General features: G+C 35.3%; 1 protein-coding gene across 1 annotated transcript in view; it reads right to left on the bottom strand.

Annotated features, from left to right (window-relative positions):
• PARP8 (poly(ADP-ribose) polymerase family member 8) overlaps positions 1-26,399 on the bottom strand; it is a 173,486-nt gene that overhangs the window by 50,776 nt on the left and 96,311 nt on the right. The window contains exons 4-10 of the mRNA XM_060634582.3: positions 25,682-25,719; positions 18,304-18,393; positions 17,640-17,710; positions 15,461-15,538; positions 13,597-13,691; positions 3,986-4,046; positions 3,423-3,513 (exon numbers count right to left, since the gene is read on the bottom strand). Of these exons, the coding sequence (XP_060490565.1) occupies positions 3,423-3,513; positions 3,986-4,046; positions 13,597-13,691; positions 15,461-15,538; positions 17,640-17,710; positions 18,304-18,393; positions 25,682-25,719 (524 nt within the window). The remainder of the gene's footprint in view (positions 1-3,422; positions 3,514-3,985; positions 4,047-13,596; positions 13,692-15,460; positions 15,539-17,639; positions 17,711-18,303; positions 18,394-25,681; positions 25,720-26,399) is intronic.

Raw genomic sequence — 26,399 nt, 5'->3', positions numbered from 1 at the left:
TAAGCCCCGCGTCGGGCTCTGTGCCGACAGCTCAGAGCCTGGAGCCTGGAGCCGGCTTTGGATTCTGTCTCCCTCTCTCTCTGCCCCTCCCCCGCTCATGCTCTGTCTCCCTGTCTCAAAAATATATAAACATTAAAAAAATTTATAAAAAAATATTTATATTTGTAGATTAGCTAAACTTAGTGACCTCAGGCAGAAAAAAAAAAAAACAAAAAGCACAGAACTATACTGATATATAAAACTAAAAACAACAAACAAATCTTCCTTTAACGGAAAAGTAAATATTACATTGGAAAGGCAGTAAGTGAGGGCTGCTTAAGATATTTGGAAATTATTCTAACGCTCTGATCATGTAAACATAGAGGTACTATTGATGAGATGATGTGCACAGAAAAACAGTTTTAATAATGTTGGCTGTTTATCACTTTAAACTAAAAGCAGTCTTGTGCTTCAGATCAGAAACTAGACTTAGACACTAATAACTGTGAAGAAAATACATAATATAAGAATTATAACACTCATGTCTTTTTATTTCAAGTGTATTTCTTCATGTACAATGAAAATAATCCTTATCCTTAATATTAGAGTGGATTAGGAGGTGTAAGAACAGATATACTGTCAGATTAGCCCTGGCCAAATATTACAGCTCAAGTAAGTATTATTCATACATTTCCAAAACCTAGGAATAAATGCGTTCAAAAAGAACTGTTAACTAGGTCAGTCTACATGTTGGATTAGTCATAAAACTTGCTTGAGGTAAGTTAAGACTGAAGTGTACCAATCAAAAAGAAATACATAAAAGATACCATTAAGGAAAAAAAGAAAAAAATAGCCCAATAAGTACACATAACAAAACACAAACTTAACACCAAAACCGGTGTCTTACAAACGAACAAAATTAAAACACTTCAGACACAAACTGGCAGAGGTCTCTGAAGTATTTTTACCTCTTTTAGGGCAACTATTATGACCCCATCAACTTCTACCAGGTCAAATTTGTCTTGTTCACAAAACAGAGAGTCATTCTCAGGTATGAAAAAAGGAAGCATCACCCTCATGTCTCTTTGGTTTACAAACTATTAAATAGGCAAATCAACTGCCAAAAATGAAAAAAGGAAGACTAAATTATAGATGAGTTGTAATACCAAAGAATGGGTACTGAACAATAAAATCATCTAAATAGGAATTAGAATATAATTGTTAGAACATTTATAAAACCATGCAAACATAACAAATTTTTAAAGAGATGCTGAGAAGGAAAAATCTCTGCCTAAAATTCAAGATTATATTTAAAAATTGAGTAACACTGGTAAGATTACATAAAAGTATGCCACATTTTCATCTCACACAGACGGAATAGGGTGAGCAGAGATGAACTGACCCAATTTTGTTTCTAACTCTGATAATTAAAAAAAAAAAAAAAGGTCAGACATGAGAGTTTCTTTTTCTTCTAATCACCATCAGAATGAAATCGAGTGGCCACGTATCAAATCCCTAAAGAAAGAAAAAAACAGCCATACAGCAGAGTATCTAGGAAAACCGCAAAAACACATACACCTGGAAGGTGGAATATTATGCAGAGATCACAAATTATTCTATTTTAGAAATTCAATGACTTGAAGACAGTTTCATGACACTACATTAAGGTGCGTAATTCTACAATTCAATGTTAACTTTATGAAAACAAACCATGTGTGCACAGAAAAGAGGAACACCAAACTATTTACAGTGTTCTCAGTATAGAGGAATTATGAGTAATTCCTTTTCTTCCTTATTACATTTTTATACATTTTTATACATTTTTAAATAATCACAATAAAAATATGTAACATCTATTTGTCTTTGCCTGGTGTTAAATCATGTCATGTTATTTACATGAAGCGTTGACTACTGAAGTAGAAATCATTGTCTCATTATGCAAAAACAGAAAAGAAGTGACTCAACAGAAACTTTTTCAAAATGAGAGACCTTCCTATATATTCATCAACTTGAAAGGTCAGATATTTTTCTTATGTAAGAACTAACAGTAGATATAAGTTCTTTAATACGCCTAAGGAAAACGTGCCAACATCACAGTAAAGTACACGTGAAGATGGCCATGACTTTAAGAAGTGATTCTAGGTGCGTTTTCAACTGCTTTGATCAATACAATCCAGTGGAAGATTCACTGTGCTTCTTTCCAGGTAACATCCACATCCTGTCTCTGGGAACACTTGCTTTTGGACAACAGCCAGTCATCATGCTACAAGAAGCCTAAACCACATGAAGAAGCCATGTGGATGCAAGGTCAACACTCAAGTCAAGAGGCCCCAGCTGATATCCAAGATGATACATGCATCAATTACTAGATATCTCAAAGTCCAGCATCTTGGGCATCCAACCCAGCAGAGCCTTTCAACGGACATACGCTCCACCTACCATCTGACTTCAAAAGCATGAGGGACTCCAGTTGAGTTCAAACAACAGAGAGAGACAGTAAATTGTTTTAAGCCACTAAGTTTTGGGGTGGTTTGTTGTGCGGCAGTATATAACTGGAAGACACGAGTAGATACAGCGTATGTGTGTGTATGCATGTGTAGACACGTGCACGCCCATCTGAATACATGCACAGGCATGTGTATTTGTATGGGAAATATATCTTAATCTAGTAAGTCTTGTCAAGATTTAATAACAGCATCCTTTGTTGTAAATAGTTATCACTTGAGAAAGAACGAAATCATCCCTTAAGACAGTGGAAAAAAGAGGCGCCTGGGTGGTTAGGTGTCCGACTTCGGCTCAAGTCATGATCTCACAGTTCATGGGTTCAAGCCCCATGGTGGGCTCTGTGCTGACAGCTCAGAGGTTAGAGGCTGCTTCTGATTCTGTGTGTGTGTGTGTGTGTGTGTGTGTGTGTGTGTGTGTGTGTGTGTCTGCCCCTCCCCTGCTCATGCTTGGCCTCTCTCTCTCTCTCAAAAATAAACATTAAAAAAAATTTAAAAAAAGATAATGGAAAACAAAAATATTACTAAGATCTCTATTTTCAAAAATAGAAGTAGGTTATATTTATAGTTACACTAAATTCATCAGTAATCAGAGGTGGGATAAGTACACATTAAAATTAAATCTCAGAATCAGGGGCAAAAATAATTAAATCTAAGAGCAATCCAAAATATACTTACTGAGCTTGTATGCAAAGTTCTCTTTTAGGTTTTACTGTGTTTGTTTCACAGGAACTTTTGAACTTCTGAAATCTAAAACTAAAACGTTACATGTTTCTGTTTCCATTAAATTACAAAAGCAATAAACCACCTTTGTCAGGATGCAAGTATACGTAAATACCATTATCAAGATAGCTGCCAATTATGTTCATAATTACCAGATGAACATTTTGCTTAATGCACAATTAATTCATATTTAAAATAATACATAGAAGGAAAACTAACCTGGACCATTTAAATACTGTGTAAGTGAACAGTGTAGTCGGACAATTATAGGTTCTGTTCGAATTACTTCCCAAGCCACAGCAATCTCCTCCTGTGCAAATATGTCAAAAGACAAATTAGTCATCTTTTAAAATTCTTAATTGTTTTCCCAAAATGGAAAAAAATTTTGATTTTGAAGAAATACATAAATCATTAAGGCTCACAAATTACCTCAAAACCTATTGGTTTGGAAAAGAAAGTCAAAGTATTCTTAATTTTTGCCTCCTACATTTGAAAATTAAAGTGAAAATTTAAGATATAATGAAATATTATAATAAGAGCCCATAAGTTTCAGAATATATTAAAAGAAACAATGAAATATATATGTGTGTATTTATATATATATAAAACATATTTATTTATTTATGTGTATACCAAATCTGTTTCTTCAGCCATAGTATTTCTTTATAATCACTTTAACAAAATCAGTATGTAATTAATAAGAGAAACAAATATTAAATTTCTTCCGACAGTAAAAATAAGTGTTTAAATGTACCAATCATATTGTATAAAGTGATACTTACGTCAAGAAAGCTAACATCAATATGCAGGTCAATATCTACATCATCAATGGCTCCATATTCCCTGAAAGCAAAGATTCACACTAATTTTTACCTTGTCCTTAAAAGATAATGTGTGCAAAGTTAGGTCAAAAATTCAGTTAAGAACTCATATCCTTCGTCTCTGCCAACAGCTCAGAAGTGACCGGGGACACGAATTAACTAACTCCATGGAGTGGGACTGCTGTCTTCTGTGACTATTTATACCATCTAGACATCTTTCTATTTATATGTACAAACACTTGCATACATAAATTCAAGAATTGTTTGCTTCATAAGTTCAAACATCCCCATTTCTCTGTGGCAAATTAAGCAATCTTCTCATATGACCACTTGGTTTTCATTGTGCTCTCTGAAGAGCTGCTTCGAAGGCACTTCAAAAAGGAGTTTCTGAAGGGGTGGGGAAATAATTTACTGTCACAACAGCATGTCCACGATTTTTTCCTTCCATGCTAAACATCAGTGGTTCTGAAACGGACCCAGGTGTTCTGCCACTTAAATGTCATTACGTTCTGACAGGCAGCTCTAAAAGTCTGATACGTCAAAATTAAAGCAAGTAACAATAGTATGTGCCACATGAAGACATTCTGAAAACTACGTTTTCTCCAGCCCAGGTAGTGCAGAAACCAGCAGAGTTTTTTAAAGTTAATTAAAGAATATAAAAACAATAGTTTTTCCATGTTCTCTCTATACACGTATCTGTATTTTTTATATTTTTATAAAATTACAAAGTCACAAAGGTTATACCAGTGCGGGATAGAATTATACAGATAACTGAAATGATAAACATTAAGCACTTATGTGCCAGAAATTAACCTAAGGATTTTACCTACATGTGATCATAGCGCACTATAGATACTACCTACCACCTCTAACTCCTATATGCATTAACTGAGTCCCTAACTTACCCATCATCACTTTGTAGATAGCCAAGATTTAAACACATATATTCTATTTATTTATGCAGGTGATTAATCAGTTCAATATTCAATACACTATCACTCTGTTGGAAACCAAGTCAATTATTAATGGATGTTCTCATTAGGTCCTCAAAGCCTTATGACAAGGATACGATTATTATCCTCATTGGTAAATGAAGACATTGAGGTTTAGAGTCTTGAAATCAGATACCAAGGAGCAGATAAGGAGTCAGTGGGGAAGTCAGGCATTGAATTCATGTCCAATTTCAAAGCTGTGTATAGTATCTGGCACACAGTAAGTACTCAATGACAATTTCTGTGTATTATATATTCAAGTAAAGCTAACATAATACACAACTGTGGCACTTGTATGGGGTTCAGAGAAGACATCTTTAATGATTAAATGTTTTTTTGTAATTTGACGGATAAAGGAATCAAAGGGGTTTGTGATGTTTGATGTCTGTGACACACAAAAAGCAGCATATTACAATATAAAAACTTAGCCTCTGTAGTTTCTCCATTGCCCCCTTAAAAATATATCAAAACCCTGACCACGTTTTCATTGTTTATGAAATACTTTTTGTTCTTTCATATAATATTTTTAGATTACATAAAGAACAAAAGGGATAAAAATGATTCACATAGGAATTAATTTTTCAAAAACATTGCATGGATCAAAACATCTGTGTTATTCATAAAGGATAAGAATATAACCTTATGCAAATTAGGACATGATTTGACATGCACATTTAGATACAAAGATCTACCCATTTATTTATGAAATTACACAGACACTATGGCAAGAATAAGGACCAAGGAGGGGCACCTGGGTGGCTCAGTCGGTTAAGCGTCCGACTTCGGCTCAGGTCATGATCTCACGGTCTGTGAGTTCGAGCCCCACGTCGGGCTCTGTTCTGACAGCTCAGAGCCTGGAGCCCATTTCAGATTCTGTGTCTCCCTCTCTCTCTGCCCCTCCCCTGTTCATGCTCTGTCTCTCTCTGTCTCAAAAATAAATAAACATTAAAAAAAAATTTTTTTTTAAAAGAATAAGGACCAAGGAAATAAACCATCTCTCTAATGCCTCTGGTTCAGGGGTCAGTAAAGTTTCTGTGCAAAGGTCATGACAGTATTTTAGTTTTCAGGCCTTTTCTGATCTCTGTCACATATTCACCTTTGTTTTTGTTCTTCTTTAAACCTTTTAAAAAGCAAACACTATCTATGGCTCACAGGCTATTCAAAAACAGGACCCTTGACCCAGTGGTCATAATTTGCGGACCCTAAACGTCAGCAAATTATTCATAAACATAAAAGTCCAGTACCTTTTGTTAGGTAAGTTAAAAGGAAGAACCACTAAATGTAATGATGAGGATCAATTATTAATGATGTTCAATAGATGTTTAAGTGGGGTGAAAATTGTAACAAATATGTGGGAACCTTTGCCCAGGAGGATATTTGTTAGGTGCAGAAATTGGGGTAAGAAATGAATATTGAATAATAAGGAAAGAAATAAACTATAGCACACTGGTATGATTAAAACAATCTTTTTACCCAATATTCAAGAAGTTGATATAAAAATATTTCCTACCCTGAGGGAAATGTTCCAAAATGGACTATTTGGAGCAAGCAGATTACCAAAAATACATCAAAATGAAAAAATGTTTTTAAGTAAAATCGAAATACCAAAAAAGTAAAAAAAAAAAAAAAAAAAAGAAAAGAAAAAAAGTATTTACATGTTAACTATAGATTGTGGGTAAAACTTATTTTGTAAGAAACGTTATGTTTTCTAAAAACATATCTATTTTTTCTGATTATAAAGGTAGTATAGGCTCATTTCATAAAATGCCAGAAACAGAAAAACAAACAAAAAGCAATGTGTCATACTACGACTCAGAGACAGTTATTTTTACATCTCATTCCATAAAGATATATATATGGAAATATATGTACAAGGATAATGTGGTATACAAAAATTTTTGTCCTTCTCTATCACTTCTTCTAAAATGAGTGTTTTTCTATATGATAAAATCCTCTTCAAAATTATAAAAAAAAAAATGGTTGTATTTGTATAAATACAATTGTATAACAAAACAATTATACAATTATTTGGTTGCTGTTGATGTTTTTTACACTATAAATATGGATAAAAAAAGTCTCTAGATAAAAATCTATGTGCATCTGTATTCTCATAGAATAATTTCTAGAATTACTGGGTGAAATAAATAATAGAAGTATATTCAAATAGAACTATATATATAATAACTATATAGAATAGAATAGAAAACAGAATACAATTGCACAGAAAACTATGCAATTATATATACATACACTATGTATGACAATATATATATATAACTATATATATATATCTAACTATGTATGTTATTTAACATACTAACTATATATATTATTTAACTATATATGTTAAGTATATGTGTTTTTTAGTACTATACACACTAACTGTGTATGTTATTTAATTACTATTTTAAAAAGTTATGGCCATCTGCAATCACAGCAGGCTATCACAGTGACCATTTCCCACATCCTCATCATCACCAGGCATTTGTTTCCTCTCGTCATTGCCATCTTCACAAGGGAGAATAACTTCTGTCTGGATTTAGTTACAATGGTAAGACTCTGGTGCACTCAGAGGCAGAGAAGGGAATCACAGACAACAAACACCAGGAAGAACCTTACCCACAGCTGCTTTCTTCAGAGTTTTCCAGACTTCAGCAGAATTTATCACACAGTTATGATGAGACAGTGGCATGTATTCTTTTAAAACCTTTAATATGTGAATTTTAAAATATTCTTTATATGATTTCTTCCATACTTTTGTGGTTAGTATCTTCCCAATGTCTAATACTATCAATTTATTTCAACAACAACAAAAAGAAGGAAATAGAGGTTTACAAGTGCTTTCCCCTCACCACCACAGAGCACAAACACAGAATTCTAAGGAGGTAGAGGCATTAAAGGTTTGCAATTAAGTGGATTCTGCAGGTGTAGATCTGTAAATAGTTACGCTTTTTGTTTTTATGCCACACTTCAGAGAATTCACAACAGCTCTGCATATATGCAAACCAATTTCCGTTGTGATGCCCTCTTTATATAATGCCAGTAATTTCACATTTCCCGCTGTGAGATGACAAAGCGTGATTACAGTTTGTCCAGATGCAGCGACCCAGTCATCAGGATTGCTTCTATATCTGAATAACTTTCAGTTGCCCCGGATCTCATGAATAGCAAATGCAGAATCAAGTCAAAAGCCTGAAATATGAATGCAACTTGAATTGTGAAGCCAGATATCTGATTGTGTCCTGAATGCTGTATTGGGTTTATAATAACTCAAAATAATTTCATGTACTGCCTATATTTATTCACTGTGAAAAGATCACATCAAATTGAACCTGAATACTTTTTCAAGATAAAGGGAACAACACAGAAGTGATCTGATGTAGTTGTTACACCCTGGAACTGAGAAAGGACTATTCCACAATTTTTTTCAGACCTCTGAGCTACTCTTTGGGCAGAAATCTGGTTATTTGATGTTAGGTACCACGTGACAGTTCATTTAAGAACATATGTATGAAATATATTTTTCTATGAATGTGTATTTTTGAGGGCACTACATGAAATCTTGGCAATTCGCCCTTTTATTTTTTAATGGAACTAACCAAGACAGCATCCTTTTTAATGAGATACAACATACATTACATAATCAATATATTAAATGTCAGACTGTCTATGCTGGTCCTTCATTCTCTGTAAAACTATATATAGCTTATTCATTATACTGTCGTGATGTTTTATAATACTATTTGATCAAAATTAGTGATTGTGCAGGTTATCAAAATATATTCTAGATATCTTAACCTTCCCTTTTTAGCTGTCAAGGGAATTACATGTACACATGCATACACGAAACTTTACCACAGGTCCTTGGGAAATAAAACTCTATCACTATTTAGTTAATTCTTGTAGCCAATGACTGGTCAGTTATATTTTGAGAAGCAACATATTTTGTGAAGAAACATACACCTTCTTATGACATCTGAAACTCAACAGCTTGCATGTCTGTCTCCGCATGCCTACTCAATGTGTGTTTTTTGCTCAGTGTGGGAGAGATGTTTGTGAATGGGCCAAGAAATATGCAAACTCAGTAGTCAGAAAGAAATCTGGCAGATGAAAGCATTTGCAAGATCGTATCCAAAGTGTTCTGAAGTTTCTCTAAAAGGCAACAGGACTGAGAGAATTTAAAAACTAGCTCCAGATTAAAAAAGGAAGCCCATATAAAGTGATAGTGTGTAAGAGGTTACAGTTGCTACAACTCCCCCTCAGCTTAAAAAAATCTTGGTTTTGCTTGAAGAAAGTACAAGTGACTGTCTGGGAGGTGACATTCTGAAGCTTTTCATCTAGATTATGGCCAGCGTTTTTGGAAAATACTCTCCTCTTTGTTTCTTCTATGTGCCTCCTGTCATCACTTTCCCTGCTTTTCAGTCAGACCATTTTTCTGAAGGCTCTAGAGGTGGGGCTGGGAGAATTAACATTCTGGAAAGGACACTGCAAACGTCCCCGCCAGACCTTTTGATGAATGACGTACTTCAACGTAGGTTAAGTATGTTGTAGTAACAAACTTCTTCAAATGGCAGTGGTTTAATGCAAAAAAAGATGTGTATCTCACTCACACTACATAGTTACTATGGAACCAGAGGGCGGAGAGGAGATGCTACTTCACTGTGGTCACCAAGGAGCCCGGAGTGATGGAGTCAGGGGGGAAACAGGAAACCCTGCTTTGGTACCTCTGCTCACACTTCACTAGCCAAAACTAGCTGTGCCCACACGTAGTATTAAAAGGGGCAGGGAAATAAAATTCTGCCACATGCCGGAGAGCAGGAACCAGATCAGTAAGTGGTCTTACTGGTCACTACAAATGGAAATACATAAACCCAGAGAAAGTGGTCTGTACCAATTTATGTGGGGTTTTTTTCCCCTTCCCTCCCCCTCTCCCTCCTTTCTCTGTCTCCCTCTTTTTCCCTTAAGGAGGTATGTGAGCCTGAATACTGTAGTGTCATCACCTCAAACCTTAAAAACTCCTCAGAATGCCCTGTCCTCTAGAAGCTCAATTCCCAAAGGCCCTGTTACAACTGTCCATCCCCAGAAAGTAATCAAAACACAGAAGAGTCACAGTCTTGCAATCTTCCAACCTTCATTAAGCATCAGGCACAATCAAAAGATTTTATTTTTAAAAGGTTTTATATTACTCCTGTGGCTTCACCTTTTAAAGCAGAAGATGGTATAATTATAAAGCAAAGGTTATTTCACAGGGGCTGGAAGTTTGAAGCGCCCTAAGCAAATTGTCAGAATCATTTCATTCCTGACTAAATGAGAATTTTGTGACTTGTAATTCGCTTCACCTTTCTAAAAATATTAATCTCAAAGTGTTTTCAGATGGCACTGATCAAATCCTTTTTTTTTTTTTTTTGTAAATACAGGACTATAGGAGAAAATTTATAATGAAAAACATAAATATATCTTCATTTTGCTGAATTATTCAAGATGAGACATGTTCATTCAGGCTGATAAACTAATCGTTTTCCGTGCTTTTCCCAGAGACCTAACTCACTTCCAATACAAGACCCTATGGATTGGAATTGTCACCAATGTTTAGAATCACAGTTTGATATAGCCAGGATTCTGCTTTTGAATGATATGGCCATGTACAGCAGAAATTACTTAAGTAATAAACTGGTCATTAGTTTCTGTTTCTGTATCCTCCTTCAACTGACTTTAAGAGGTTTTGTCTCAAGTGAAGCAATCCTAGTTATTTCCATCTCTTGAAGAGAACTTAGATGTGGTTAGCTGCCTTTCTCATTAGGTGTCACATAAAAAAAAAATGACACCAAATAGCCTATTATGTATATAGAGGTACTTTTGTTCTTCAAACTCCATTAAGTTCTTATAAACCTCAATTAAGTAAAAGAACAGCTAATTAGAACAGTCTGTTTTCAACAGACTAAGAACTTTGCAAGGAAGAAGATTCCAGGACCTTATGCCTAACTACTGCCTTTGCCATGTGCCCAAGCCTTAGTATTTCATCCTACACAGTAAATTCATTCGTATTTATTTCAAGTAAATCAGACTAGTCCTGCTGTGATTCATACTTTATACCATGAGGCCTCTGGGAGGTTATATATTCGGGAAACATCCTCTGTAGATAGAGTAAGTCTACAGCAGGCAGGAACATGGCTTATATGCATGAAGATTCAAATTGAATCAAAACTTGTAAGTGAAATACAGAAGAGGGAAACAAAATCAAACCCTGTGACTTTAGATATTTCATTTGAATGAAATTCCAAATATTTATCCAATTTCAAGAGTTGATAAATTATCAATAATTTTATTAATAATGGAAAATACTAATAGAGATGATCATTGGTACTTAATAAATTCTTGCTGAAGAAACAAACAAATTCACATATATACACACACACACACACACACACACACACATATATATATATATATATATATATATATATATATATACACACACACACACACATAACAGTATAGTTAGAGCTTAGACAGCATGGAAATATGTATTTAAAAAATCCTTCACTATATGAGCAATCAACATGTGCTAAGGTAATCCTCCCCCAAAATACGTATTTCAAATGAAAAGAAGTCGAATTGCATGTTGAATTCTATGATTAATTGTATCCATTTTTTTAGTGGGGGAGGGGATTAAATCACTGTGATCAAAGTTTTAAGCTGTTAAGCAAATTCTGACTCAAGTTAAAAAATTAGTCATTGTTTTGGATTATTTTTTTATTAAATCCCTAATGCCTTCTTCATTTATTCGTTCTAACACACTTACTGAATATCCACATTCCCTAGCCTGGAGCCATAGCAGAGATCAACTGAGATATAATTGCAGCTCATTTTCTAAAACCTTGAAAATTGCAAATATTTGCTTTTCCAAATATAATCCCAATCATTCTCACTCAACTGCAACCTACCAGAGCTCTGGGAGTGGGAAAGAGTGGATCAGTGCATACAACCCCAGCTTATTTAGGCTGCAGGTGGTGGTGAGTTTGTTTCTGAAGTTAAAATGAAACACTTGACAATTATAAATTTTAGTTGTGTGGTACTTTCCAACTTAAAGTATTTGTTTGCTCTCTCCAAATCTGGGTATGTCCATGGAAGAGAATGCAACCAGATAATGTGAACATCTTTCATGGATGTCACTGGAACTGATCAAGAATCATCAGCCCATATTTCACATAGTCCCCTGGGCTATATTAAGTACCAAAATACAAGCATGGTTAAAAACCAAAACAAAACAAAATAAAGCGAATAACAAAAAGTGCGCTGTCCCAGGGGCACCTGGGTGGCTTAGTCGGTTGAGTGTCTGACTCTTGGTTTCGGCTCAGGTCATGACTTCACGGTTTGTGGGATCGAGCCCTGGGCCAAACTCAGAGCCGACAGCAAGGAGCCTGCTTGGGATTCTCTCTCTCCACCCCCCCCGCCCCCCCACCTCCCATGCACTGGCGCATACACTCTCTCTCTCAAAATAAATAAACTTTAAAAACCAACTGCACTGTCCCAGCAGTCACATAAGTTAGGATGAGGAGGGGAAGTAAAGCAATAATGACAGGATATGAGAAGTATAATAAATGAGGATAGAGCCAAATGTGATGGGAGTCTGAAGGAAAGAACAACTAACCTGCAGTGGAGATTCAAAGAAGGCTCAAGGAGTAGGTGGCCTTTGGACTGTGGCTTGAATAACAACAGCAGTGGGGTTGAGAGTGAAGCACCTCTTGGTAAGAAACAAGTTCAGATAAATGCCCAGGGTCAAGAGGGATCACAGAGAACTGGAGGATGGGGGCATTTGTGGTTTGGGTGGGCAAGGTGGGAACCCAGGGCAGGCTGGGATAGGGCTCTGGAATTCCACTGCAAAGTTGAAGGCTGCTCTTTAGGCAAAGAGAAAGAATCTGAAATAATCTGATCTGATTCATGGAGGGAAACTAAGATAGTGGCAGGAAAGAGTTTCTTTTTCAAATGAAGGAGAAAAAAAAAAAAGTAAAGATAGTGGGGTCTTCTGAATAATTAAAAGCAATAAATAATGGTCCAAAATTTATCACCAAATTATATATTAAGTAACTGAAAGATAAACTACATTGTCATTCAAACAAACACTCTGCAAATTTATGTCCCTTTTTTCCTTTCTTTTTTTGGGGTCAGATCACATCACAGTGTGATCTCTGGACCTCAGGCGTTAATGCATTATTGACTTTTATTGTTCACGTGCATGTGCCCTTGATTTATGATTAACAGCACGGACCTAGCTGGCTAAATCTATTACAGGATTTGATTACGACGCTATTTAAGACTGATATTTTATCGAACTAACTCTCCAAATTAACTAATTTTTTAATGCATCAATGTACCCTTAAACCACATGTACCCAAAACAAAAATCCTTACAGCCATAAACATACTATCTTGTGTAAGTAAAAACACAGCAGAATGTCCTCAGAACTTTCAAATATAATTAAGCCCAAGAATACTTCCACTTAAACAATGCAACAGAAAAATCCCAATGACTGGCTTACCAAATTGTTTCAATTTTTATTCACGAGAGGTATTTATTTACCTGAGAGAAACTGCATGTGGCCCATATATCTCTCTCACTGCTGACAAATCAGCTTCAAGCTGTGGGTGCTTGTGCAGTTCCCCGTCATAGTTCACCTGATGGAAAGGGATGGTTTAGAAATGACTTAGGGATGGTGAAGAGAATCAAAAGAATCAAATACAAACCATCTCTTGGACAGGTGTTACCCTGCAGGTTGTGCCATAGACATTTCTCACTGAAAAATACAGAGAATACAGCAGTATATTCGCTAAAGTTCATAGGTTCACCTATGTCTAGTATAACTTAGTATGCTTGAAAGGAAAATTAGACTACCTTGATATGGGGAAAAGATCAATGTTAAAAAGAATGAAGTAGTGGCTGGCAGATAATCTGAAAACTTCTAGACTGAATATCTATACTGAGAAAAAGCATTTACTTCCCCTCTGCAAATACTAGCTGTGTAAACAAAAATCCAAACTGGAAGGATTATTTTGCATAATGTTGAAGTGCAACACTGGTTAGAGAATCATTAGGAAAAGTATCCCATTGCTGGACGGGCATTCTTGGAGAGAAGCAGCCCAGTTGTATGTATATGTTCACGCCTCTGCAGCCTTGTTTATGCTCCATTGATAAATTACTGGTTTTTGATTCCAGAAAAGTAAACTGACTTGCATTCTTCTACACAATAATAAATTTGGCTTTAAAATACCACTCTAACATACTACCTTCCCATTACACTATCCAAGTTACAAAGCTATTTGATCAAGGGGTGCCAGGGTGGCTCAGTCAATTAAGTGTCCAATTTCGGCTCAGGTCATGATCTCACAGTTCATAGGTTTGAGTCCCGCATCAGGTTCTGTGCTGACAGCTCGGAGCCTGGAGCCTGCTTCAAATTCTGTGTCTTCCTCTCTCTCTGCCCCTCCCCTGCTCACAAGAGAGCTCTCTCTCTCTCTCTTAAAAAATGAATAAACATTAAAAAAACACTTTTTTTAATTAAAAAAAAACAAACAAACATAACAAAGCTTTTTGATCAAGGAATTTACAGAAACATGGAGCACCTGGGTGGCTCAGTCAGTTAAGGGTCTGACCCCTGGTTTTGGCTCAGGTCATTATCTCATGGTCTGTGAGATGGAGCCTGCTTGGGATTCTCGATCTCCCTCTCTCTCTCTGCCCTTCCCCCACTAGCTCAATCTCTCTCTCTCTCTCTCTCTCAAAATAAATAAACTTAAAAATAATTTTTTAAAAAAAGTTTACAGAAACGGAACAAGATGCCTTACATAGCCAAATCCTAAAAGCAACTCCACGGTTTAAAATTTTAACATGATCCTGGAAAAATAGTGAATTCTTTTATATATGCGGCTATGCCATTCTCATATATATATAAATTATGATGTTTCTTCATCAACATGTTTCAACAAACACTTTACAACAGTGTAAGAGTAAAAGACAATGAATACAAACATTAAGGATGCTCAGTAATGAGGGACCATCAACACTGATAAAGGTTAATCATCTATTTAAAACTAACCATCCATCCATGCTTTTGTTAGAAGTGTCATCATTTCAAAATAATGACTGAACCCAATATGCTTAAGAAATATAAAAGTCAAAAAACTTTTATTTTATGATACAATGCTGCTGCCTGCAAAATCTCAGTGATGAAGCAAGACAACTTCAGTGTGAGTGATTACAGTCAAAGAGTTGCAAAAGTAACCTTGATTTCTGAAAATATGTAGAAATGAGAAACGGAGAAATTATATAGGTTTCCAAGTTAGCTCAAGAACTAACACACAGGTCTCTCAGATCACAAGCACAGATTTTCACTAGGGCGTAAGGGCTACTGCGAACTCTGCGAGTGGGTATTTGACGGGTCTGATGTGCTTACCTGTCCTCCATAATAAAATTCTTCAGAATCATTATCACCTTCGGAATCTTCTTCCACCGTACTATTTTGTCTTGACTCCTTAAATAACAGATTAAGAAAAGAATTTTAATGGTCAGATTAGCTTACCTTCTTTTGAAAAGAAAGTAGCAAGTGGCCATAATAGATAGGCCTTGTGCTTGCTTATCACATGGATTTTATATAAAAAACGTGTGTGGTGTAGTACAAGCCAAAAACAAAAGGCAGTAAGAGACAGTTTTGTCAGTGTAGTAAGCTTTATTGTACATCTTTTTTAAAAGTTCTATTTCATTGATTTTGAGTTGTACAATTTACTATTTGATGTTTACATAAAACTATGTGTCATCAACTACAACTTTGGTTTTGTTCTGATAAAAACATCTGACAAGTTCATACTGATTCAATTGGTTATTAAAAAGTTCCTCAGCATTGGGGCGCCTGGGTGGCTCTGTCAGTTAAGACTCAGAGTTCGGCTCGGGTCATGATCTCGTAGTTTCTGAGTTCATACTGATTCAATTGTTTACTAAAAAGTTCCTCAGCCCTGGGGCGACTGGGTGGCTCAGTCAGTTAAGACTCAGAGTTTGGATCAGGTCGTGATCTCGTGGTTTTCAAGTTCGAGCCGTGCATCGGGCCCTGTGCTGACAGCTCAGAGCCTGGAGCCTGCTTCAGATTCTGTGTGTGTCTCTCTCTCTCTGCCCCTGCCCCATTCATGCTCTGTCTCTCTCTCTCTCTCTCCCTCTCCCTCAAAAATAAACATTAAAAAAAAAAAAGTTCCTCAGCATTATTTATTTATCCCTGACCGTGCTCACTTCCACTGCCAACTCTACATAATGGTATGAAATAAAAGACACTTGAACTCCAATAATATAAAAATCAAATTATGAAAATAAATATGAATTACATTATGAAGAGAACTTTCTACATACAGAAATTATTTACTTTAGATTTCAGATTTCAAAAGGATGTTTAATTAAATATGCTTGAACTTGAAGTCTGAGTTTCTAATTAATGGAACCACATATGCTTTGTGTCTGAAGTTCAAACAGTAAAATTTTACCTAAAGTAACTAATGATGATATTCCCATACCCGGCAGGCTCTGTTAAAATAATTAGGAGAAAGGCAAATCCCATTAGACACAGGAATCTATCAACCCAATGTTTTGGAATCGTTTCTAAATTTCTAGACCAAATTTCAAATTCTTAAGGAAAATGAAAAACCAACAAAAGGGAATTTGGGTTTTATAAAATGCTAACAGATTTGGGTTTGGGGGCCAGTATTGCTAAATCTGTGGTTCTCGCTGTGGATGAAGGAGAGTAGAGGGAACGATACAATACTAAGGGGCGGGGCGGGGGTGGGGGGGAGTTTGTTCCGGGTGCGTAGTTTGAAAAGCAAAAAATTGTCAGTCCTGTTGCACTCATCTTGTTTTTTTTAACACCCCAGTGTTTATTGACTGATTCTAGCAGATTTTTTAAAGGTGAGGAAGGGGTAGCAGGAATTTGTCGTTGATGTTTTAACATTGGCCACTAATAATAAGACTATATACCCATTCTCTTTGCTACCTTAGGTAAAGAGATCACCTTTTACAAATGAAATGGTAAGGGTTCCACATGCAGCTGTTAGAACTGTAAGTTACAGAAGATGCTCCTCAGTCAACTACATTACTTGACCAAATACAGAGAATAAGTTAAGCTTTGTGTGCACTTGATTTAGATTTAAGCCAGACATTCTTTCTGTTAAAGGCAGCTTCCTTCTCAGGGTTAATTCTAGGTCACTACCCTTCCCTATACTTAAGTCTCTTGGCCACAAGCCTGTGCTTCATACACTATATGCAGTCTTTTTTTTTTTAATTTTTTTAAATGTTAATTTATTTTTCAGACAGAGAGAGACAGAACATGAATGCGGGAAGGGCAGAGAGAGAGGGAGACACAGAATCCGAAGCAGGCTCCAACTCCAAGCTGTCAGCAAAGAGCCCAATGCAGGGCTCGAACTCACGGACCGTGAGATCATGACCTGAGCCGAAGTCCGAAGTTCAACCGACTGAGCCACCCAGGCGCCCCTACAGTCTTAACCTAAATAGCAATGATATTAACTATAAATACAAGGTAAGTTTAAAATGTATTCTGTTTTGAATAAAGTATAAAATACGAAATGTAATCTCCATACCTCTCCATTTTCCTTCTGTAATTTTGATTTTATGGATAAGCAACAGTTAATGTCATTTGTCTTCCTTAATTCTGAAAGAAAGTTATAAAACATCATTTATAAAACATCACTTTAGTTTTCAGCAGGCTATTTATCAAATATTTATAAGTTTCAGTATAAAAACACGCCTCAGGTGATTCTCTCTTTGCCAAAAGATTAAGGAATGTTTTATAATTATATTATGTTAGGAAGTTACATGATACATAAGCTATTCTGATTTTTTCATTGCCCATCAAAATACGGTCAAACCAAAGTGCCACTACACAGACCCCTTCAGCTCTCGTTTATGTATTTCATGGGATCTACATTGCCTTAAGTAAGCTTTTTAAATATTCATTTTGTCTACCAGTGTCATTATGCATGGAATATTTTCATAAGAGCAAATATCAACACAATGCATTTAAACAGGGCTTTTTTAAAGTAGTGTAAATTTATGTGTTTAAAAAACTGTTGAAAAACAAACTAATGCAAGTTAGACAGAAAATTTGTATGGGACACCAGATTTATAGATGCTGGAGATAAATATCTGTTACATGGGCTAAAAGAACAAAAATAAGTAAATAAAGCTACCTATAGCCAAGAAAACATTAATCTAGAGTTTAAAAAAACAGTATATTCCTATTACCTGTTGCTATCCGGTGGAAAATTATCGGAATTGGCTCCGTAGTAACTAATACGTCTTCATCATTTTCTGAACTTGACACATACGTATTATCTGCAAAGAAATATGGACAATTAAAGGCATGGTAACCAAAAAAAACAAAGCCTTTATTAAAAAAAGTTAAATTATATCCACATCGCTTCCATCACTCAGGAAGCACATACTACTGCTCTGGTTAATCTCAGAAAAAATTAAGTATACATGATTTATCACAGATTTACATGTGATTTAATTTTAAATGGCCTCTTCAAAGACACTTGTGTCTCCTAGAGAAATACAGACTACGGATAGGGACTGTTCCCCAAACAGGAAGCAGATACTGGGAGAAAGCTAAAACAAGAACATTTGGTACAATAAAAAAATTCAATATCAAGTCATTAAAAAAACTGAACCAAAGCCTTGGTTGAAAATCATACCTCCATATTACTCTAATGTATATTTTTAAATGATATTAAGTCTCACACTTCTTCTTCTTCCATAAATTAATTTCATTAAATAATACTAAGCAAGTTGAATGCACAGAAAACATTAAGTTATTCCACAGCTTTTTTCTTCATTATTTGTTTTCTCCAGAAAAAAATATTTTAATAAATTTAGGATTTTTCCCTAAAAATACAGATCTTTGTGCATATAATATAACACACAGCCATTTATTCTACTTTGTTCATTGACAATTACTGGGCATCTGTGAGATCGCTGTTCGTTACCAAACGCTTCACCAATTCATTAATTATGGTCCTATAATACTCTCATTGACACTGTATAAAATATAAAAAGTGTAAAATATTCCCAACAAATAATAGAAACCTGTTATCAATTTCTGCAAAAGGAAATGAGCATTCTGACAACTGACTGAATACACGATAAAAGATCTTGAGCCAAGTTTTCATAATATTGTGTCAGTACAGTGAGAACACGATCTTTAACTGATAGATATCAAAGTCACTACTTTATTTGCAAAGAAACATCTGCACTGTGTTTAGACCTTGAGTGCAGTGAGTCGAGAGTGATGTGTTCACAGCATAGTCTCAAAGACTCTCAATAGACATAAGGCTTTACTAATAATTCTGGAAGGTGAGAGGAGAGGAATGTGGATTAGATTTGAAACAAAACAGGTTTGCCTCATTACTTTGTTTTAATTACAAATTTTGCCTTGTTTCACTTTCAAGTAGCATTGAGGAGGGTGTGAGATTTTTGTGTTTATCAAGTGGGACCACAGATTAACAAACAGGTTTAATATAAATTTGTTTTAATTACTGTTTCATCACATTGGTTGAGACTTTGACCGTTTATCTGGAGTCTCTTCTGTCAATAACCTCATACTCTGAGGTGAAAAGCAAACCCCTCTATTAAAGCCAGTATTTCAATTTCTTAAACCCTCATTCAGAGGGTTACTGATTCAAAGTTATTTGCTACTGAATCAACTCAATTAGTTTTTCCCTGTAGATAATGTATTCCTTGAAGCAAACTTACAGCGAAAAGGAGTATTAAAAATAAAAATGAGCATTAAAGGAAAAAAGTAATAGCTAAACCACCACCTAGAAGGGGAGATCCCCAAAAATCCACAAAGTGCACACAGTATCATGCAGTATCTCAGTGTCATGGACGGGAGCATTTTACTAAATCTTTAAGAGGAAAGTAAATTAGGGCATTCTGTTTATGAAAACAAGGAAGTGAATAACTCAATCTAATGGATCCAATGGCTTACGTGGTGTTGACACTACAAGGCAGTCAGCTTTGATTCAAGAGAATGTAATTTGAATTGAACGAATGAACACACGTTGCATAATGCTTTAAGACAGGATTATGCAGTCAAACACATCATTTTCTAAGAGATTTTTTTTTTTACCAGTTTGTATCTTGATCAGTGTTTAGGCATTTGAACACTTTCAATTTCTGTTTCTGGCTAAATTTACCCAAGCCAAAATGTTTTCAGGTTTCATGCCAATATCTATTAAATCATCATTACGACATCATAGGCCCGATCAAAGAGATATATATACCTGAGTGAAAAACAGAAATGTAGGACAGTAGACAAAGCACATAAAATCTAGACCCAACTACCAACTAGCTATTGATCCCTTTTAACTAACCCATGGTTGCTTTAGTTCTAAAGTGAAGGTCTGCAGATGCTCTTTGAGGATCGTCCCAGCTGTATGAATGAATTTTGTTTTCTCTTTTCGCTGTTCTTTAAATAATCATTTCTAAACCTTCCTCAAACTATTTTGACATCTGTAATAATAAAATCATCTTTGTTTAGACATGACAAAGTAGGACATAAAAAGGATAAGGAATGCATTTAAGGTAACAGAATGAGTCAGTGACTGAATAGAATGTTTTCAAACTCAAATTCCTTCTCTGGAATTCTCCCACTTGACTCCAGAGGTGCCAATTTTTTTTTTTTTTTTTTTTTTTTTTTTGCCCCCGAAAATTCCGAGGACAGCTAGGTTCCTTAACGTGTAAGTTTTGTAGGGACCTATAGATCGTTATTAAAGGCTGTTAACAATGTGACTATTTTCTCTTCCCTGCCCTACCAGACTATGCAAGCCATACTGGGACTTCCATGGACAACTGGGGCAAGATGGGTAGAGAGCTATGAGAAAGCATCTGTGAAACTATTTTTCCATTCTATTTCAAAGGCAACATAATTTAAGCCAAGTCATTCCATTATTCATTACTATGTACCTTCAGAAAAATAATACAATTATAATAATAATTATATTGGCTTTGTAGTATAATCTGGATATCTCCCCTGAGTGTTAAATTATATAATATTTATACACTTCATATCAACCTTCAAACCAATCAACTATTATCTCTATTTTAAAGATGGGGAAGCCAAAGCTAAGAGAAATCAAACAATTTGCCCAAATTATTTAAGTAATTAAGGGGCGGCTGGGTGGCACAGTCGGTTGAGTGTCCAACTTGGGCTCAGGTCTTGATCTCATGGTTCATGAGTTCGAGCCCCATATCGGCTCTCTGCTGTCACGCAGAGCCCCCACTTCAGGTCCTGTCTCCCTCTCTCTGTCTCTCCCCTGCTTTCTCGTTCTGTCTCTCTGTCTCTCAAAAATAAATAAACAAAAAAAATTACACACGGCAAGTAAGTGGTAAAACTGTCCGAATTCAGACATCAGTTCTTTGCTATGCTTTTTTTAATATTAAAAATCTGTCACTCAACAATCGCAATATGTTGTAAAACATAAAAAAGGGATGAGAAAATTCACACCCACCAGTAGGTGAGCCTCCTAATTAAAGGTGGGAACTGATGAGAAAAAATTCTGCTGTTCTGTTCCAGTGGAGCCAATTATCTGTGACTTGTAATATATTTGCTTTCAAAAAGCAAAAATCTGTCTACAGTATAAATTCCATAAGGAAGCACAAGTAAACCAGAAGGTTGCTCTATTTCTTCGCTGCATTTAAAAAAGCCCACATATCATTTAACATTGCATTTATGAACGTGTTACTTAAAGTATACTTAATACTCAATAAAGATCTTCTTTGTTCACACAAAACAAAACTATGACATGAATTTCAATAGATGGCACAGGTTACTTAATAAATTAAAATTATGAAGTGATAAATCTGTTCCTAAGGAAATAAACAAAGTGCCATAATCCTGAATCTGGAGGATTATGCTCATATATTTCCACAGGGCAAAGCAAGTTCCAAATTTTCAAAGCTAGATGATGAGCTAATCATTCAACCATATAATCCAGAGAAAGTAGGAAGGGAAAAGACTGAGGAACATTAGCAGAAGGAACTAATGAAGTACTACCAAGATTACTGATAGTAATTACTATCAAGACTTAGAAATTTTCAAAAACAACATAAAAAGCTATCTGTTTGAGTTGATTTTTACAATAAGTAAACTTTGGGGAAGAAAAACCAAAAGGAGAAAAAGACAAGAACAAATGTGAAACAATAGGTGCGAGACAGGAGAAATAACCACAAAGAGGCAGATTTTCAGATGTACAGGCCGAATATGATAAAAAACTTTTTGCTACAGAAGTTGGGACATTTCACCAACACAGTGAGCTTTCATGTTTAAAAGCGACTAAGAAACAGAAAAACAAAACAGACAATAATCACGGCAGAAAAATAACAACTGCCCCAGAACCATCTCTGAAGAGATGCCAGGCTCAGAGAGATTTGCTGGCATGTTCTAGCAAATGCCAAAGAATAGCTGCATTTCTTCAGCAATGCCAACTCTTTAACAGCAAAATATATGGCAAGATGCATACGGTTCTTACGGATCAACATTAAGATGCCTGCTAAACAACCTTGTTGTTCAAAGGAGAAAGCGTACGTGATACCTCAATAGATGTTAAGCAAGAATTTGATCAAGACTTACAACTCATTCTTAAAAAAAAAAAAAAAAAAAAAAAAGACTTGGTAAAACGAGAAAACTAGTTTTCTGAAAGTAGATGGAAACACGCTCACTAATTTTGGAAAAGAAGGACAAAGCTGCCAACTTTCACAATCATCATTAAAAATTATTCTGGAAGTTCTAGCAGTGTAATGGCAGAAAAGACACAAGGATGAATACCGGAAAGGGAGAGCAAACATAATTTGTATGCAATATTAGCTACCTGAGAAATCAAGTGTATTAACTGAACTTTTAATGCAAATAAATGTAGATTAAAATTTAATAAAATGGGTAAAATATTGTCATAGTAACACTTTGAATTTTTTTTTTAATGTAGTAATACTCACTTTGAAGAACACTCCATAAAAATAACTCCCACTGCTTCTTTCATACAAGTGACAGGAATCAGAACTAAATTACAGACTTGGTTTTACCACCAAACTGCATGTCCTTGGGAAATACTCTTTACCCTCTCTTGACACATTGGTTCAATTATAAATGGTCACGATAGCCTCTGTTCTGCTTATACACAGAGTGGCATTTAGAGTCTATTCTATTATGTGTATGAAAATACTTGGTATACAGTGTACTGGTTACATCAGCCAATTCAAAATTCTACCCCAAAATGCATTAATCTCTCTCACACCAAAACTTGTGTTTCATTTACACTCCTTTTATTTTTAGAAATGAAATTATAGTGGAAATTCGCTACAGACTTTCTCCAAGAAGGGAACTTATTTTTAAAAAGCACAAATGATAACTAGTGTTTTAAGTTTCAATTTTTGTATATTGCATTTCCTAAAGGGGCTACCTCCCGCACAGAGAGAAAAAGCCAGTGATACCTCTTGGCCACAAGAGGGAGCTAAACATTTGGCTCCCTTCGTTTACTAAGGGCATCTTCTGCCCTATTTCCTGTGCTACAGAATAATTCACTTACTGTCTTCAACGTGGCTTTGATTTGTGGCATTACCTCTATCACTCTGACTTCAAGTCCTCTCATGACTGACATCTCTAGGAGCTGCCTCAGATGAGAAGCACAATAATTATAATATTCACAACACTGGAGCTTTTATTTTCCTAACACACTTAGCAAACATTCAGTATCAAAAACATCCTATACCATAAGGGAGAGAGCTGATTACAAAATCTTCTACAAAAAAATTTTTCTTTGTAAATACTTCTTGTGTTCCTTCTTCCAATGAAATCTGTTTAGAACTCTTTTTATACTACTATTAAAAAAAATAGGCCATCTCTTTAATAATGAATAATTCCCCATGTAAAACTGTACAAAAGTTTTAAAGACTAATATGCTTAACATATATGGAGATCATAGCAAAATAACTGAAACTGGAGTTTATGACTCACAAAATTATTTTTAAATGTAACATCTGATCTTATAAAAGATTAAATGCATGATGCAAACAACCACAAAAAATACTAGCATGAATGCTAAAGAAATAAGTTTTACATCTTCATACTATCTTATGAACTAACCATTTTTAAAAGTACTCAAAGTATGGATCATCAAAGTTGCCTATAGCAATCTAGTCATTTTACACAGAAAAGTATGATCCAAATCATGCAGAGTATGTGAATAAAATGGCTAGATTTGAATAGGAATTGGAATTAGGTTTCTAATTTATGACACTGACAGATCTCAACAGTTAGTTTGGTGACCACCTGATTTTATTAAGTCTGAATGCTGGAGTAAAACATATATGAAATACAGGCAGTTAAAATTTGCTATTCTTTGGGGTGCCTGGGTGGCTCAGTCGGTTGAGTGACTGACTTCGGCTCAGGTCATGATCTCACGGTTTGTGAGTTCGAGCCCCGCATCATGTTCTGTGCGTACAGCTAGGAGCCTGGAGCCTGCTTTGGATTCTGTGTCTCCCTCTCTCTCTGCCCTTCCCCACTCATGCACTGTCTCTCTCTGTCTCAGAAATAAATAAACATCAAAAAAAAAATTGCTGTTCTTTGCTACAAAATATGATAAACAATAGATGCTTGCATTATACTCTTTTCTCTGAGGTAAAGTAATCAAGTTGTATTTTTTTCTGCATTAAGTCTACAATACTTATGTTCTTATTCAAGATAAAATTATAGATATCACTTGTGAGGAAAATACTAAAGAGAAACATCTTGTTTACATATCTGAAAATTGTCATGACTAAAATGTTGGCATACACAGCTTGGGCTCTGATGAGATTACATGTGTCTAGAAAACAGGACTGACCATGGCCTAGAAGAAAAACCCTTGTTTGACTGATAGAAAAATGGATCTGCAGTGGTCTTACATTCTGTTTTCTAGGGAGAAGTGTTTGTGGGCATAGTAATATATTTCAAGTAACAGACACTCAGTGAGACTACATAAACAAGATACCTAGCCTAGTCCAGTGGTACAGTCCAGACTCTGGACTCCTGGGTTCAAAACCCAGCTCTTCCTCTTACTAGCTGTGTCATCATTCATGAGGAAAAAAGTGATGCTAGGGTAACAATGTCATAGGATCGTTGTCAGAATTGTTTAATGAGACATATACTTAGAGAAATGAAGACAGGACTATTTTTTGCTATTACTATTATTTTTACCTATTATTTTAGCTGCTATCCTTACCTATTATTTTTACATTATGAGGATTCAAATGATGTTTCAAAGCCAATGACTGAACCAGTTCAGAGAATCTTTTTTTTTTTTTTACTTGCAATGAGAAAAATATATATAGGCTGAAGCTATACATGGGCTCAAGTAAACTATTTTTCATCAGGAAACTATTTTGATTCTGGACTGCATCTCAGGGTAAGACATGTATTTCACAGGCAACCAACAGAATTTTTCTGGATCTTTAAGTCTTCCCCTGCCAACGCTTCACTCCCAGATATATTTATATACATTTTCCATCTCCAAAAGAAAAAAAAATATTCAAAGAAACCACGACACAAGTATTTGTAATAAAAACAGAAAGAAAAAAAAATGCATACCTGGGTAATCTTCAGATACATGTACTGAATAGGATACACTGTTAAAACAGGAAAAAAGAGAAAAGAAAGGCTCAAGTTACTGCTAAGGAATATATGTTTTTACAAAATAAAAACCGTCATATTACCCATTCATTTTTATAGATGAACAACTAACATCCAAAACAGATTAGAAAGAATATTTTGATTTTTGACATCGGAAACTTACAGAGTTTTGAGATACATTTTCTGTGAGTGGAAATGATTTTTGAAGTATCGTTCTTCCCACAGTGGTACTTTGAGTACAGACAGGTCTTTTTAATCTCAGCAATATCTAATATTCCCTAATCCATGATCACTTGTGTCATCTGCTCAGATTTTATCAAATCACCTTCTTTTAACCCAAAATAAAGTATTCTTTCTGTTTGGTACGGCAGTCCAGAATTTAAACATTTGTTTTTGATACTGCTTCTCCACAATCTGCTGTGATTCTGAAACATGTCCTTTTCTTCAAAGACTTAACAAAAGGATGACAGCGTAACTCATAGTTGTTCATCAGCCAATGTCTCATCGTCACGACACAGAATAAACGAACTATCTCCAGACCTCAGGAGGACTGGGTTGCCTTAAAAACAATTTTTAAATTGCATTTTAACAATTTCACAACTCCTTCCCCAGTAACCCTACTGCCTTCAGGTATTACCTCAATGACACATGAGAAGCTATCACGATTACTTCTCCA

This window comes from Panthera onca, chromosome A1, assembly GCF_046562875.1.
Source record: "Panthera onca isolate mPanOnc1 chromosome A1, mPanOnc1 haplotype 2, whole genome shotgun sequence".
In the NCBI taxonomy this organism is placed as follows: Eukaryota; Metazoa; Chordata; class Mammalia; order Carnivora; family Felidae; genus Panthera; species Panthera onca.
The sequence above is the reverse complement of the archived record's forward strand: the minus strand, read 5'-3'. Positions and strand labels throughout refer to the sequence as shown.